The sequence below is a fragment of the Rasamsonia emersonii genome (assembly GCF_000968595.1).
Source record: "Rasamsonia emersonii CBS 393.64 chromosome Unknown ctg1118621760158, whole genome shotgun sequence".
NCBI lineage: Eukaryota > Fungi > Ascomycota > Eurotiomycetes > Eurotiales > Trichocomaceae > Rasamsonia > Rasamsonia emersonii.
The window spans coordinates 1-14,592 of NW_013563163.1; the positions used below are offsets into that span (position 1 = coordinate 1).

At 51.7% G+C, this 14,592-nt stretch overlaps 4 protein-coding genes across 4 annotated transcripts; 2 read left to right on the forward strand and 2 right to left on the reverse strand.

Annotated features, from left to right (window-relative positions):
* Positions 1 to 790: 790 nt before the first annotated feature.
* T310_4758 (uncharacterized protein) lies at positions 791 to 3,490 on the forward strand (the record flags this gene model as incomplete). The annotated part of the gene is made up of 3 exons (XM_013472361.1): positions 791 to 1,323; positions 1,407 to 2,868; positions 2,924 to 3,490. 3 exons carry the CDS (start codon positions 791 to 793, stop codon positions 3,488 to 3,490), a joined length of 2,562 nt encoding a protein of 853 aa, XP_013327815.1.
* A 446-nt stretch (positions 3,491 to 3,936) lies between these two features.
* Positions 3,937 to 4,762, reverse strand: T310_4759 (40S ribosomal protein S13; the record flags this gene model as incomplete). The annotated part of the gene is made up of 4 exons (XM_013472362.1): positions 3,937 to 4,110; positions 4,177 to 4,223; positions 4,257 to 4,481; positions 4,561 to 4,762. The coding sequence occupies 4 exons, from the start codon at positions 4,760 to 4,762 to the stop codon at positions 3,937 to 3,939; spliced, it is 648 nt and encodes a 215-aa protein (XP_013327816.1).
* An 895-nt stretch (positions 4,763 to 5,657) lies between these two features.
* Positions 5,658 to 7,827, reverse strand: T310_4760 (Glycolate oxidase; the record flags this gene model as incomplete). The annotated part of the gene is made up of 5 exons (XM_013472363.1): positions 5,658 to 6,394; positions 6,469 to 6,901; positions 6,963 to 6,988; positions 7,044 to 7,450; positions 7,526 to 7,827. 5 exons carry the CDS (start codon positions 7,825 to 7,827, stop codon positions 5,658 to 5,660), a joined length of 1,905 nt encoding a protein of 634 aa, XP_013327817.1.
* A 165-nt stretch (positions 7,828 to 7,992) lies between these two features.
* On the forward strand, positions 7,993 to 13,375 carry T310_4761 (Nitrogen assimilation transcription factor nit-4; the record flags this gene model as incomplete). The annotated part of the gene is made up of 16 exons (XM_013472364.1): positions 7,993 to 8,134; positions 8,225 to 8,323; positions 8,402 to 8,999; positions 9,073 to 9,332; positions 9,397 to 9,476; positions 9,565 to 9,820; positions 9,878 to 10,091; positions 10,143 to 10,703; positions 10,929 to 10,964; positions 11,238 to 11,257; positions 11,376 to 11,416; positions 11,563 to 11,570; positions 11,761 to 12,109; positions 12,166 to 12,885; positions 13,010 to 13,102; positions 13,160 to 13,375. 16 exons carry the CDS (start codon positions 7,993 to 7,995, stop codon positions 13,373 to 13,375), a joined length of 3,693 nt encoding a protein of 1,230 aa, XP_013327818.1.
* Positions 13,376 to 14,592: the final 1,217 nt, after the last annotated feature.

Consider the following 14,592-nt stretch of genomic DNA (forward strand, 5'->3'; position numbering starts at 1 on the left):
GATCTCGCATTAGCTCGCTGATATCGTACTTTCGGCTGTATTAGAGCAAAGTTCTTTATGCGCTTGATAAACCGGTTTACCCAGTCTCCCCAATAGAAGCTTCTTGAGGTGAAGATAACCGCGCAGAAAGCAACAATTGCGCTAGATAGCGTACTGTTGATATTCGTGGAGGTAAACCACGTCGGTCCATATCAAGAATCCATGCTGAAAGTGTAGATTCTTCAGTATCTGTCAATTTGCGACAATTTGCAGTTGAATCTTTGCGAGCAGTAGTCCCATTAACACGTGTCATAAAGGTCCTTGGAGGCACGTCAAAAGCTTTGGCAGCTGCAGTTTTTGATGGAAAAAGACCTTTCTTATAGGCTTCAAGTGCTAATTGCATACGCCCTTCTTTTGATATATCAGCCATGACGCGGTGCGTTGGTAAATCGCGATAAATCCGATGATAGGGGGTGGCCGAGGTGGTGGCCGCGCAGCTCGGTGGTCCGCGCAGCTCGGTGGTGGATTACGTTACGTTAGATACGATGACTAAGACTCCCCCGTGTCACGGACCATACTGTAAACAGCAATACCAAGGCATTAAAGTCAGGTGATCACGCGTCTGAACAAACACGTCCAAGGCGCCTATGTTGGCAATCCAGAGGGGTCTCGGAGATACATGGATTGTGGGATTGCTCTCGAGACTTCGTTTCCCCCTGCTCTTTTATACTGCTTTAGTCTTCAATCCGGGGATGCTGACTCAACCGCGTTCGAGTAAATTCTACGCAGCTGGGGAAAGAAAAATGCAAGCATGTCCCTGCTGGACTACTTTGAGACGCAGCGCCCCGCATTGAAGCGGATCAAGCGGTCTGATAGCGAGACTGCGGTGTCAGCAGTGGCTCAAAATGATCAGGCAGGCAAACATGACAGTGACATAGGAGATGATAGCGAGAGGAGTCGATCTATGCCGTTCCTAGAATCCGAAAACCTCATTCCGGCCTCGGACTTTCTGGACACCTCTGCGGCAGATGGTAGTGATGATGTTCACCATCTTACGAGCAGTCAGACGGAACTAGAAACGTCTCTTCCGCCCGTCAAGACAGACCAGGAGGCTATCGAAGAGTATGAAGCTTCTCGAGCGGCAGCAGCAGCAGCAGAGGAAGAACCCGGCCTCGAAGAAAGGCTAGGAGAACGAAAATGGCGGAAAGGCAGAAGCTCCATTTATGTGGACGCCTTCAATCTCGCTCTGGATACTGTCCTCGATGAAGAGGCGCACCTATTTAACGAAGCTGAGATGGAGGTCTTCAGACAGTGGCGAAGTCTGTCGTATGAAGCCCAATATTTGTATGTTCCCTTATCCAGTCTGGCCAATTACATGACGAACGATGATGTTAATCTATGTTGTTTTCTTGCTTCCTATTGCAAAGATATGTACGGCTCTTCCTTCGCAAGACCGCGGCATGGCATCGGATCAATAAATTAGGGTATCATCAGGACATAGCCGATTTGCCTCGGGCGGTCGCCGATCTCAGGCAAGTTCGTGCACTCCCGGCTGCTTCGGCATGTGTGAGTGACTATCCTGTGGAACTCGAACCTCTGGAAGGGATTACGCTGGGCGATTCCTTCAGATTCGCGGAGGGAGTTGAGGAAATCACCACATTGGAAGAAGCATCTACATTACTTCTCCTCGAAGAGTTGAAGGGCCTGGCGAAAGAGGCCAAGGTGCAAGGAAAGAACAAAAAGGAGCTCCTGACAGCACTGCGCCAAGCAAGCCAAACGCAGACTGGCCTCGACTGGGGCAATGAGAATGGCAAGCCCCAAGGTCAGAATGCCAACAGAGACAGCCACTTCGTGCGGAGGATTCTTGACCACACCGGAGACTGTATCAGGCTCTCATCTGCACCGCTCAAGCTCTTCGAACGTGTGCATCTGGTCTTTTACCGCTCAACCGAGTGGACAGAGAAGTCACTAACGACTATCATCCTTGCCAAAATCTCGCGCAAGAATTTCCCAGAATATATTGTGTCGCGCTCTAGCGCGATATTTCCTTCCAGAGCGGCGCTGTTAGAATTTGAGGCCGCCCTACGGACGCAGTTCCAAATCGACAACATCCTAGAATTCAACGGCACCACCACGCCTGAGAGACTCCAGGTGATCAAAGATCTCAGCGAGAAAGTCTACCCACGTTGGAAGACGCTGCTTGAGCAGGAGCAGCGCAAGGAAGATACGATATATACAAGCGGCGAAGGGGCCTATCTGCGCCGCTTCTCCCCGGCTTGGGTGTACACTCGGATCATCCACAAGGGTCTGCATGCTCTTGGGAGGTTTAAGGAGCACAAGAGGGAGCATGAGCTCTTGACAGAATTGCTCGACCAGCGGCTATCTCATCCCGCGTGGCGGGGTGCGTGGTACCAGAGGAAGGCGCTTCTTGAGGAACATTACATGTGGGCGCTGACGCCCTTTGAGGGGCGCAGTGAGGACACTCAGAAAAAACACTGGAAGCGGATTGCCCTCGAAACCTGCGAGCGGGGGCTTCAAGACCCAGACTGCCACATCATCTATCACTACGACCTGCAGAAGCGGATAATGAAGCTGGAGAGAACGCTGAAAGTCGTAAAAAGAGAGCAGCACGACTTCGGACACGTCATGCTGGCGAAGCCTTTGGAACGGGTTGTGGAGGGTATCCGTATAGAGAAGAGGGAAGATTCTCCCACACGGAGTACATCCAAGACGAATGGCGACACACCGACGAAAAGAGGCCGGCCAACAGCTTGGGTAGATGAGAGAGGGGGCGGAGGGGAATGCAGGGTAGAGAACATGTGCCTGAACTGGTACAGAGACAATGGCTGGAAGGGCTATCATTCAGAAGGTGGGATTGTACGAACATTGGTAAGCCAAGTTCCTCTATGCATAAAGATTTACTCGTTCAAGATTTGAAAAAGAGAGAGAGAGAGAAACAGGAAATGCTGACTATCAATCCTGCGGGGGAAAATGCCAGTTCGGATATCTTTTCTACGACATCCTCTTCACCTACGTCCCGAACGTCTTCCAGACCCCCTTCCAGACCTGTCCTCTGGACCTGCACACAGACGCATTCTACCCCTGCCGAGCATCAGAGATCAACCACAGACTTGTGCAGCTCGCCAACGGCGAAGCGGAACAGATCATCCGCGACGTGCACGCGCGGGAATCAGCGAAGCAGACCTGCATCGTGGGCGTCGACTGGACGTTCGAACTCGACGACCTGGTCGAGATCGTGCGGTGTTTTCCCGGCGAAGCGCTGGCGACGGTCTGCAAGGTCCTGGCGCAGGAGTACCAGCAGCGAGGCGGCGGCGGCATCCCGGATCTCTTCCTCTGGAGTCCCGAGAAGAAGGAGGTCATGTTCGCCGAGGTGAAATCGGAGAATGACCGCTTGAGCGATACGCAGCGGTTGTGGATTCACGTCCTGATGGGGGCGGGCATCAGGGTTGAACTCTGCAATGCGGTGGCGCGAGAAGTCAGATATGTATAGTTATAGATTTTGAAGATATGTTGTTGATGATGATGATGCTACTTAAGACTTAATAATACTAAGGAATTACGAATAGAAATACTCGGTAGGAAAACAGCAATGGCTAAGTAGGATAGAAAATTGATCTTGATACAGTAGTAACGCCTTGATAAGGTAATATATTCATCATCTATTTTATTTTTTGGTATTCTTGTCCGGAAGAAAAAAGCTAGGGTAGACAGAGAGTCGTGAACTTCGTTAGAAGCAAGGAAGCTCCTTTCGAGACCACCGCGACCGACACGATCGGTCGAATCATCCTGCCATTAATAGTCATCGCAAGAGATGGCCAGTGGGCTCGTCATAACTCCTCCACGATATCTGGAATGTCCAATTCCAGAACAAAAAAATGCCTAACACCTTTTTTCCCCGTCGCAACCACCAAACACGGCAAACAGAAAGTAGCACGTTTATGCGACCAGAGTGCTGGCAGTAGCGCTCTCGTACCGCCAGGTGGGAGGCAGGACACCGACGGTCTTGTAGTAGCGGGACAGACGGTGGATACGGGACTCGATCAAAATGAGGCGGAACTTGCTGTCCTTGTCCTTGCGGTGGCGCTCAAGGTGCTTGCGGACGGCAACAGCCTGGTGCGAGATTAGCCAAAAGACCACCTTATTTTTGACAAACGTGAATAATTGAAGTCTGCTCACCTTCTTGATCAGGAAGTAAAGGTCCTCGGGAATCTCGGGAGCGAGGCCTGTTGATTTACAAGATCACTCTGTCAGCCTACATCTAGCCAAGCAGAGGCATATGATTGAGATGTGCAGGCGATTTTGCACACTCAATTTAGGATTTCGAGTTGAAGCGGCAGAGAGGAGAGGAAACAGAGACCACTCGCGATTAGCGGCGAGCGAACATCCCATCCAATCCTCGCTTTCGCTCCATCTCTTCATCCTGCTACAGCGATCGGAATTGAGGCTCGCTTCGTACCGTTGGACTTCAGGATACGCAGAATCTTGTTACCTACGTATCGCAGGATGGTTAGCACCAGCCAAACAACTCCCAAAGTTCAATCAATCAGGGTGAATGCATACCAGTGACGACCTTGACCTGGGCGATTCCGTGGCTGTCCCTCAAGATGACACCGATCTGAGAGGGAGTAGCACCCTTCCTGGCCAGCTTGCAGATCTGGTCGACGACCTGCTCCGGGGTGGTCTTGAGCCAGGCCGGAGGGGTGCGCGAGTAGGGGATGGCGGAGGAAGAGATACCCTTGCCCTTGCTGTGAAGGCGACCCATCTTGGATTGTTTGTCGTGCGGGGTTGACGACTTGTCGACTGTTGCAAGATCTCTTCTCTGGCGAGGTGAGGGAGGAGCGTTGAGAATCAAAAGCCAAAAGCCCTTGTGCGGGTGTGGAGTGTGTGGGTCAGGTGACCGGCTGTCTGCTCGCTTAAATTTTTCCCGGCTCCGACGATTATTTCTTCCGCTCGGACTCCATCACCAACACTTTCTTTCGTAAGAAAATGGTGCGAAACGAGTTTTTCATGGCTCGCAGAAACTTGTTGATTAACCATTGAATAAGAAGCCTCAGTTTACTGTACTAATGAGACAACTGTGTCGCTCCCAGCGATCTTAAGAAAAGGTTAGTGCTACTTCTCCTGGTCGCTTTTACTGCCTTTGGATGCCATGATGATACACAACCACAAAAAATATTTCTGGTACCTCTTGTGTCAGGGGCACACCTATGTGGTGTTGCCTCAATGAACGTAAGGGACTTCTGATCTTCTCATTCAGCTGTCGCTGTTGTCACAAATTCTGCTTTTATGGACTCTGCTAACAAGACGTCAGAGCATTGGGTTCGATTCTATGCTAGTAGCAGAGATGTATGCGATTTGGCGAGTTCAGATGTGATGATTTGGACCTAACCTGCTGGACATTTTGCTGCATGCGATGAAAGTACTGTATAACGTTAGCCTAGGGTTAGGTTACAATTTTATATATCTCACCGGATCTACCATTTTCAGATGTACTTTCTCTGGTGTAGTATGCTTAGATATGGACGTCTGATCGGTAATATGACTTGAAAAATGACATTTTATGTCCTTTACTTTCGAGTGCGAAAGGAAGTTTTTAGTCCCTGTCGCTACAGGCGTAAAGTGCAAAGCTTGACTCCTTGTTTTATATGCACTGTACTTCAAGAGTATCCATCACAATTACTATTCTTTTTGGTGAACTTTACAGAGTGGACAAGCTGTTTTCTGCTACGCCTAGAGCCGTGACTTGGTCTTGTCGAAGTACTCCTGCCTTCCCCCAACAATTCCCAACCCTGGCCTCGATACTTCTTCGGCCAGATGCCGTTCCGTCCAGGAGCAAGAATGCCCTTGGGATCAAGGCTGTCCTTTAGAGTCTCATGGAAGCGCAATAACGCCTGGTTGTTCCACGAATAGGTGTGCGCCACCTGGTCCGCTAGCAAGATATGTGTCCGATACTCGCCATATCCGGCCTCAGCGCATTCGTCGATCATCTTCCGGATCGCGGCGACCGCTCTGCGCTTCTCGTCTTGGTTTGCTCGGTCGTAGACAATGTTCACAATCAGGTGCATCTCACGCGTGGCAATGCAGAACGTCGGGAAGAGATCGAATTCATATTCTTTGTGGATACGGGCTGCAATGTCGATGATCTTCCGGGCATCCTGTCGCTTGGTCGGGCAGATCGGTGAGAAGAACAGGTGGGCTCCGTTCTTCTTCCAGTTCAACCACTCCAGCTCGCGGATTTCTGGGACGCCTGAGCACACTCGTACTCGTGAGTGGAGGTAATGGTCCGGCGGGACATCGTCAGGGAAGATAAACCGCGCTCCATGAATTCTGCTGAACTCTCGTTTGACGACCGCGAGGGTGTCCTGGATCTGCTTCTGAGACCCGTAAACGGTACCTGCTCCAGCTGATCAGCAAGATTTCCTAAGAAGTAAGAAAAAGAAAGGAGAAAGAGAGAGATCGGCATTCTACCATAAAATATCCACGAGCAATCACCACAAGGCATCTTCGACGCATGTTGGCGGATGACTTCCCTAGGAATCTGCCCTTCACCCCGGTAGAACTCTTCTCTATTCTTCCCCGTGACAGCCAGTTCCTGAATCACATGTCGCAGCTGTGGAACGTTTCCCAAGATCCTCCTGACCATCAGCAGTCTGATGACATCGATGATGTCTTCAAAATCGTCGTCATTCGGGAACGTCACCATGAAGGTCAAATGCTCCGTCGCGGGCATCAGCCATAGCCCCATCTTGGTAACAATGCCGAAATTGGACTGCGTGAAGATGCCATCGACATAGGGACCGTAGCCGTATTGGAATGACTGCCATGTCGGATTGTCTTCACCACCAGGGCCGGGTAAGGCTCCCATGCCTGTCCGGATAACATCGCCGGTGGGTAGAACGACCTGTCCGCTTGTCAATATCGCAAGATGGACCAGGCAACAAGGGGACTGGGTGTCTTCATACTTCGAACCCGCAATGATTTGCGAAATCTGGCGAAAATGTTAGCAGTTGATCAAATCAATCAATTCCCCAGAAACAACGCACGATCGCCCATCGGAGTATATCCCACCCCCCGGTCCACAGCATTTCCGAGGACCGAACCACCGCCCAAATCTGGCGGATCGATCCAGAGCGGATAGCCCGTCTTCTGGACTTCTTCATAGAGTTTGTAGTACGACACACCCGGTTCGACGAGACAGGAGCACTGCTCCGGGTCAATGTTCAAGACCCTGTTCATGCGCTTCCCAAGGTCGACGACGACGCTTCCTCTCACTCGAGGTGCAGCTCCGCCGTAGCCCAGATTCCGACCCATGGAGATGGGCCAGAGAGGGATCTCGTATTTGTTGGCCCATTTCACCACGGCAGAGACCTCTTCCGTCGAGCCGGGATATGCCACGGCTGAGGAGACGGTTTCATTGGGGTCAAGGAGGTGGAAAGCGTCGTGAGTGTTTCTATGCAAGCAAACGGTGAGTACGCGAAATTGTGTATACCACGTCAAGTATGGGAGAAGCTCGATATCCTCTTACGGATGTTCCAGATACCACCCATCATCTAGAGGCTTGTCGTTTATAACGACATGCTCTGAGCCCAGCGTGCGCTTCAGCTCTTCAATGGCGGTGTTGAATGTCTGGCGCTGGATTCCCGGTGGCAGGACAGGCAGCTCGCCCTTACGCGGTGTCACCCCCGATACGGTTTTGTTGGCGTAGACTCTCGCCTTGGCCGCATTTGCTGCCTCTGCCAGGCGTTTGCTGATGCCCGAATGATGGGAATCTGATAAGATGGGGACGGGCGGGACTGTCCCCGCTGTCGAACTACTCTCTTTGGCCATGGCGATCACGAGAACAATGAAGAAAAGAGTCAGCTCTATCCCAGGTTCCTCATGCTGTCGCAAGTCTCGTAGGTTTAATAATCCGATACTCCGTCCAAGGTGCTTGTGCCATGCAGACACGGAATAACCCCGGGCCAGCACTGCCTGCGCTCCGGCAATACTAGTATGGCCGCGCTGAAACCGTTGAATCCCCGCATGGGCAGAGAGCTTTCCCCAGACTGTCGGCAATCCCCCGCAAAACTAGCGATGAGTCTGAAGAATCCCAACGCCGTTATCAATCGACGCGGAGCAAAGCTCCACCTGGCAGGTACATACCTCTGTCACCACATCCAACACATACATTACATCGTTTCTCTGACTAGCAAGATCAATTGTAGATAGATTAGGTCAATGGCAGAAGACCGTGAAGTTGGGACGGACAAGACCGCAACCTCAACCGTACCAGCTCGACGCGAATCCCAGAGTGCGGAAAAGGTTTCTAGGGCTTGCGATAACTGTATGTTACCGCGGAGAAACCGAACCCCTGCCGAGCTCCACTGGCAATCGCATGATTGCTAAAAAACAAGATGGACAGGCTCAAAGTCGAAGTCGAAATGCCTGCTGAGGCCAGGCTCGCGGGTGTGTGAGAACTGCCGGTTCCTGGACGTGGCCTGCACGTTCCTCCGGACCGTCAAGAAGAGAGGCCCGCCCAAGGGATATGTCAACACGCTGGAGCAGAGGCTCGCGTCGCTGGAGAGCATCGTCAGCGAGCTTCGAGCAGGTGCGCCGTGCAGCAGCAGCAGCAACATTGAGCCTCCAGAAGAGCCCTCCAGCAGCAGTCACAGCAACAAACGTCAGGCGAGGGAAGAAGATGTCGACGCAGCAAAAGTTCATCAGAAATTTCTCTCGCGACCGCCCCGTCCCCAGGATGGCACGACGGAGAGATCGACGGTGCTGGGCTACCTGTCGATAGACGAGAACATGACGATGAGGTATCACGGACCAACCTCAGGTCTCTACCTGATCACCGCATCTCGAGTGTTCGCGTCCCCATTCTGGCAGTTCTCGAACCCGGGGTTCTGGCCTCGCAGCAAGCGGACGACCTTCCGGACTGAAGACGAGATTGTATCGGCTGCGGACGCGGTAGTTGGCGGTATTCTTCCCAGTCTTGCAGTGCAGAACAAGCTGCTAGAGTGCGTCTACTCTTCTCATATCCTTACTCGACATATGAAGCTTACATGACACGAAATTACTAATCTTGAACAGCGCCTACTGGGCCTATATCCATCCGTACTTCCCGGTTATTCACAAGGAAACGTTCCTGTTCCAGCTCAGCAAGGACCGACGAAGGATCCCCCGTGCAGGGAGATCTGCGCTCGATCAGCTGGAGCGGCGCATTCCGCAAGTCCTCCTGCTGTCGATGTTCGCACTCTCTGCCCGGTTCGTCGAGCACCACGACCAGCAGGAGGACAGTGACCCTGGCGATACCTATGCCACGCGGGCGGAGGCTCTTCTTGCACAGCACAGTAAGTTCGTCCACAAAGGCCCACTTCCGGAGTTGTCCTTCTAATTCTCTTGTAATGTCCAGAGCAAAGCAGCATCAACTGCTGTCTGGCCCTGCTCATGATGGCGTATCGAGAGATTGGCACCGGCGGATCAATCAGTTGGATGTACGTAGGAAATGCAATCAGAATGGCAAGTAATATATATACCTGCATATAAAACAGTGATGTCGCGACTAACTGACTGCCAATCCAGGCCCAAGACCTAGGCTTCCACCGCGACCCATCCGTGTGGAAGAACACAAGCTGCTTCCGGAACATGTCGTCCGTTGAAATCCAGATCCGGCGGCTCATCTGGTGGGGGATCTTTGTCCTAGACCGATACATCTCCGCGTGGCAGGGCCGGCCGTGCGGCATCCACGAGGAGGACTTTGACACCAAGTTCCCCGACGACAGTCCCCAGGGGTCGCGGGACCTTTCCCTGTCGTGTTTTGTGCAGGTTATTCGGCTGTGTATGTCTAGCAGTCTGAATTCTCTCTGTCTCTGTATTTTTTGCTGACAATTCTCAGCTCAAATACAAGGCCGAATCCACCGCACCTTCTACTCCGTCGGATCCAAGGAGCCAGACTGGGAGGATCTGCACGAGTACGAACGCCACCTGGACGAGTGGGAAGCGCAGGTACCGGATTTCCTCGCCGTTCGACAGGGGAGCCGACTTCCCGTGGTGGTAATCATGATGCATGCGCTGTTCTGGAACTGCAAGATTCTGCTACATCGGCCGTTGTACGTTGCCGCGTAGTCTTGCGCGTCCTGTTAAACTAACCGTGTGTACAGCATCACGCCCAACCTCAACGAGACGCGCCGCAACAACTCCTCCCTGCTAGCAGCGACGTCCGCCGCGGTGGCCATCTCCAACCTTCTCGAGCACTTCACATCGTCGTACAGCCTGAGCTTCGCGCCGCCGTTCTTCAACTACTTCGCCTTCACGGCCGCGATCATGCACCTGTTCAACCGGTCCATGTACCCGCTGCTGTTCTCGCCGTCGGCGCTGAACCACTGCGTCGAGTGCTGCCGCAAGATGAGCAGCATCTGGTCGAGCGCGGCGCGGACGCTGCACATCATCGAGGGTGTGGACCACGAGATCGAGAATCCTATGCCTGCGACAGCCGCTGCAGCGTCGTCGTCGAACTTAACCACTGCTCCTTCTGGCGCAGCAGGAGCATCGTCAACCTCATCATTGACAGCGCTAGCGCAGCGAGACCACGGCGACAGCGACGATCCGGCGTCGTACTGCCTCACCTCGTGGCCATCTCCGATCGTCGATCCGGACTGGCTGTCGCTGGAGACGTGGCGGGCGGACGGGTCAGAGGATATCATGGCTTCTTCTACGACGGGGTATTTTCATTGAAGTGGACTGACTTGATGATTCTCTCTCTCTCTCTCTCTCTGAAGTCTCTCACATTAGTATGATTCATTGTAGCAAGCAAGCAATCAATCAAGCAGGAAAGCAGTATTCAACTTCATCGATCGATCCTGTTACACACATACCTATCTACCTAGAAAAAAGTATTGTATGGCAGATGGAAGTACATACTGTACTTTACTGTACTGTACATACAGTCTAACTCGTGCAGCCAATATCATTATTGAGGCGCAGTATGTCCATAAATATTACGCAACCATGTTTATTTCAATCAAAACTTTTATATACATACACAATTATTCCGTTCAATTAATGTCAATTGGAGATTAGAGAGAGGAGATTAGGGAGGAAGTGAGAAGAGAATGGGGTCAGAAAACAAACAGACTTCAACAAATATAAAAAAGAAGACCAGAGACACACAAAGACAAAGATGACGAAGAAAAAGAAAAAGAGCAAAAAACAATAATATCCCTAGTTAATTAAAGCAGCTTACTTACTTACTCTAGACAAGCACCTACTTACCTAGGTATGTACTTACCCACCTAGGCAAGTATACCTCCTAGCCTAATAGATACCATCGCGGAGAAATAGTTTCGCAGCGGCGCCATAAATACACACATACACACCTACATACAATCTATCAGACAGCCTACCTACCTACCTACAAGGAACTAATACTTACTCCGTACGTAGGATCCGACTCGGCGTACGGAGTACTCGCCGAATATTTTCCCTTTTCCGTAGTGCACCACCCCCACATGATGAGAAACGGTGATAAATAATTACGACGAATGCCGATGGTGTTGGTTGTGTTAGTTAATTAATAGATAGATAGGTAGGTAGGTTGGTTGATTAATCAATCAATCAATCGATTGATCGATCAATCACAGAGACTGCTCGTTCTTACTCTTACTCTCCGTTCTGCGGCAAATAGTTCTTTTTCCTTCTTTCATTTCCTGTCTGATTGAGGGGCCCAATTTTCGTGTTGTGCTTGTTGATCGAGTTGCTGAAAGTTTACACTGGATATAGTGTCTTGCTTACCTGTGCGACTGTCTGCGCCGAGTCTCGTTTCTGGATAAACATGGCGATTGAGGAAAGACCGTCAGGGGACCGTCCACGGGTCATCATCGTCGGCGCCGGATTGGGCGGCCTCGCATGCGCCATGGCAATGCACTACCAGGGATTCGAGGTCGTGATCTTCGAAAAGGTGCGTGAGTTCATGCGCCTCGGCGATAGTCTCGGTCTGGGCGAGAACGCCCTCAAGCTGCTGAAGCGATGGGGTCTGTACGAACAGCTCATCGCCATCGGGAACAAGAGCCCCGATATGCATATCCGTCGGTGGAACGACGGCAAGATATTGGCTACCCAGCCGTTGATGGTGAGTGATTCGGTACCGTATTTCTATCAAAGTACATACTTATCGTATGCGCGCAGGATATGGCCGGATATATCGGCCATCGAGGCGACTATCACCGTTGCTTCATCCAACGCGTCGAGGAATTGGGCATGACCATCAACATGGGTCATGAAGTCGTCTCCTTCGACGAAGACGCCCCCAGCGTCACGCTGAAGGATGGTCGGACCTTCTACGCGGACCTGATCGTCGGAGCCGACGGCATCAAATCGCGAGCCCGAGAGCTCGTCCTCGGCTTCAGCGACGCTCCCAAGAGCTCCGGCTATGCGTGCTACCGCGCCTTCTTCAAGGGTGATATTCTCAAAGACATCCCTCAGTGTCAGCCACTCCTGAAGCAGGACTGCGTCAATATCTGGATCGGCGAAGATATGCACCTCGTTCAGAATACCCTGAGAGATGGCGAGGAGTTTAACTGGATCATCACCCACAAAGATACAGAAGACATCAAGGAGAGTTGGTTTCAGCCTGGAAATATGGATGATGTCAGGAAACTGGTGGAAGGATGGGATGAGACGATCACATCCGCTATCAGGGTGACACCCAGCTGCCTCGACTGGAAGATCTGTTATCGCGCGCCGTTGCCTACGTGGGTCAGTAAAAGTGGGAAAATCGCCCTCCTGGGGGACAGCTGCCATCCACATCTTCCGACCAGCGCGCAGGGAGCTTCTCAAGCCACAGAGAGTGCAGCAGTGCTAGCACTATGCTTGAAGTTGGCAGGAAGGGAGAATGTGCCATTAGCAGTATGTGACCCCATCACCACCATTTTGTCTCTTTGGAAGCTCGAGACTGGAGCAAATGACTTATTCTGACTTCAAGACGAGAGTCTACGAGAAGCTTCGTTTTGACCGTGTACGGCAATCCCAGCTGTCTGGAGAAGACCTGCGAAACCGGTGGCATAATGCACTCAAACACCTGGACTCCGGAGAAGAACTCGATCCAGATGATATCAAAATCAAGGTAACGCTCAATCCAGAATAGAGTGTTATTTGCTTTAGCTGATGAGTCAAATTGTAGAACCGATGGCTGTATCCTTACGACGCTGAGGAAGACACCAGAGCGCGGTGGAACGAATTGAGTGCAAAGGTCAAGAAGGAGCTGGAATCTGGAAAGATCACGCCGCTCTTCGGAGACGAGGGCCCACCCCGAGTGCTCACAGTGCGAGACGCCTATGGCAAAGTGAAGGATGCCAACCCGACTCAATACTCGCTGTTACCGGGCCTGACGGTGTGAACGCAAAGCGTCAGGAACTGTTCGACACGGAGACTCGGGGCCTCTGTCTTTCGTTTTGTTGCGGATATTGTTGTTGTTCAATTTACTGGAATTTCAGGCAGTCATGGTCTGTGCGTGACTGCAGTCTGTACGAGCAGGGTTGCTTTGTAGATCGAAGTGCATTGTCCATCATTGAATGAGTACGATATGAGTACGGTACCTACTCGTACACGTCCACCGTTTGAACAGATCTCCCGACGCGAATAGAAGCTGAATTGCTAATCCGGGGACTGTCCCTGATGGTTGTTGTATCACGCAACGTGGCAATCCGTTTAGCTAGTTTAGTCGAAGCAGATCGTCGGGATCGAAGAGGTCATGTGCAGGTGGTTCAGACCACTCTACTCTCTAGAATCCTCTGAGTTTTTAGACAACTCTGCTGCTGCTAATATCGCCCCCAGCTGAAACTTGCAGAGTCCATTATCGATAATTGCTGTCTATGGCGTGATAAGAGGTCCCACATGCAATTGCTCCGATTATCGTCGCTCTGGCACGCGACCAGTCAGCTGGAAGGATTCTGTGGCAAATGGCCCAACAGCCAATGGGCATTCTGGATCGAGCTTCGGACTTGAATATCTTCCGGACAGCACAGCTTGCAGGTTGCACTGCGAACGGAGTGTCCGAGAGCACAGGCAGCACCAGCTTTCGTGTTGAATCTGTACGGAGTCGGAGTGCGGAGTATGGAGTCACGGACCTGCGTGTTTACGGAGTACTCTCGACATGCCACCAGTGTAGATTGGCCCCAAGATGCATCTGTGGGGAACCAACTGGCGGTGTTCTAACGACGCCTGCCGTCTTGTTCTATCCACAGTTGCACCACCTCAGCTGACCTGTGTGAGAGCCATGCGAGTCGCACTTGACATTCTAACCAACGAGGATGATCTGCGAAATAGATACGCGATCTGCCAGCGTTCAGAGGCGATTGGAGATCTAGACAGGAGGGCGTTTTTAACGAGCGCTTGCGGCAGAGCCAATGCGGGTGGCGATCAACGGCAGTAGCGAAGCGCGGGCGGCGATTGGGGTGGGCGATCTCCGCGGCTGCCCTGGTGGCTGATCACAAGCAGCAATGATAATCTCTGTTCGTGAATCGGATGGCTTCAGGGTCTGTGTACAGTCGACAGCCTGATTCGTCATATTCGGAGATTGACTATCAATTCAGAGACAAATCGTCAGTATGAATA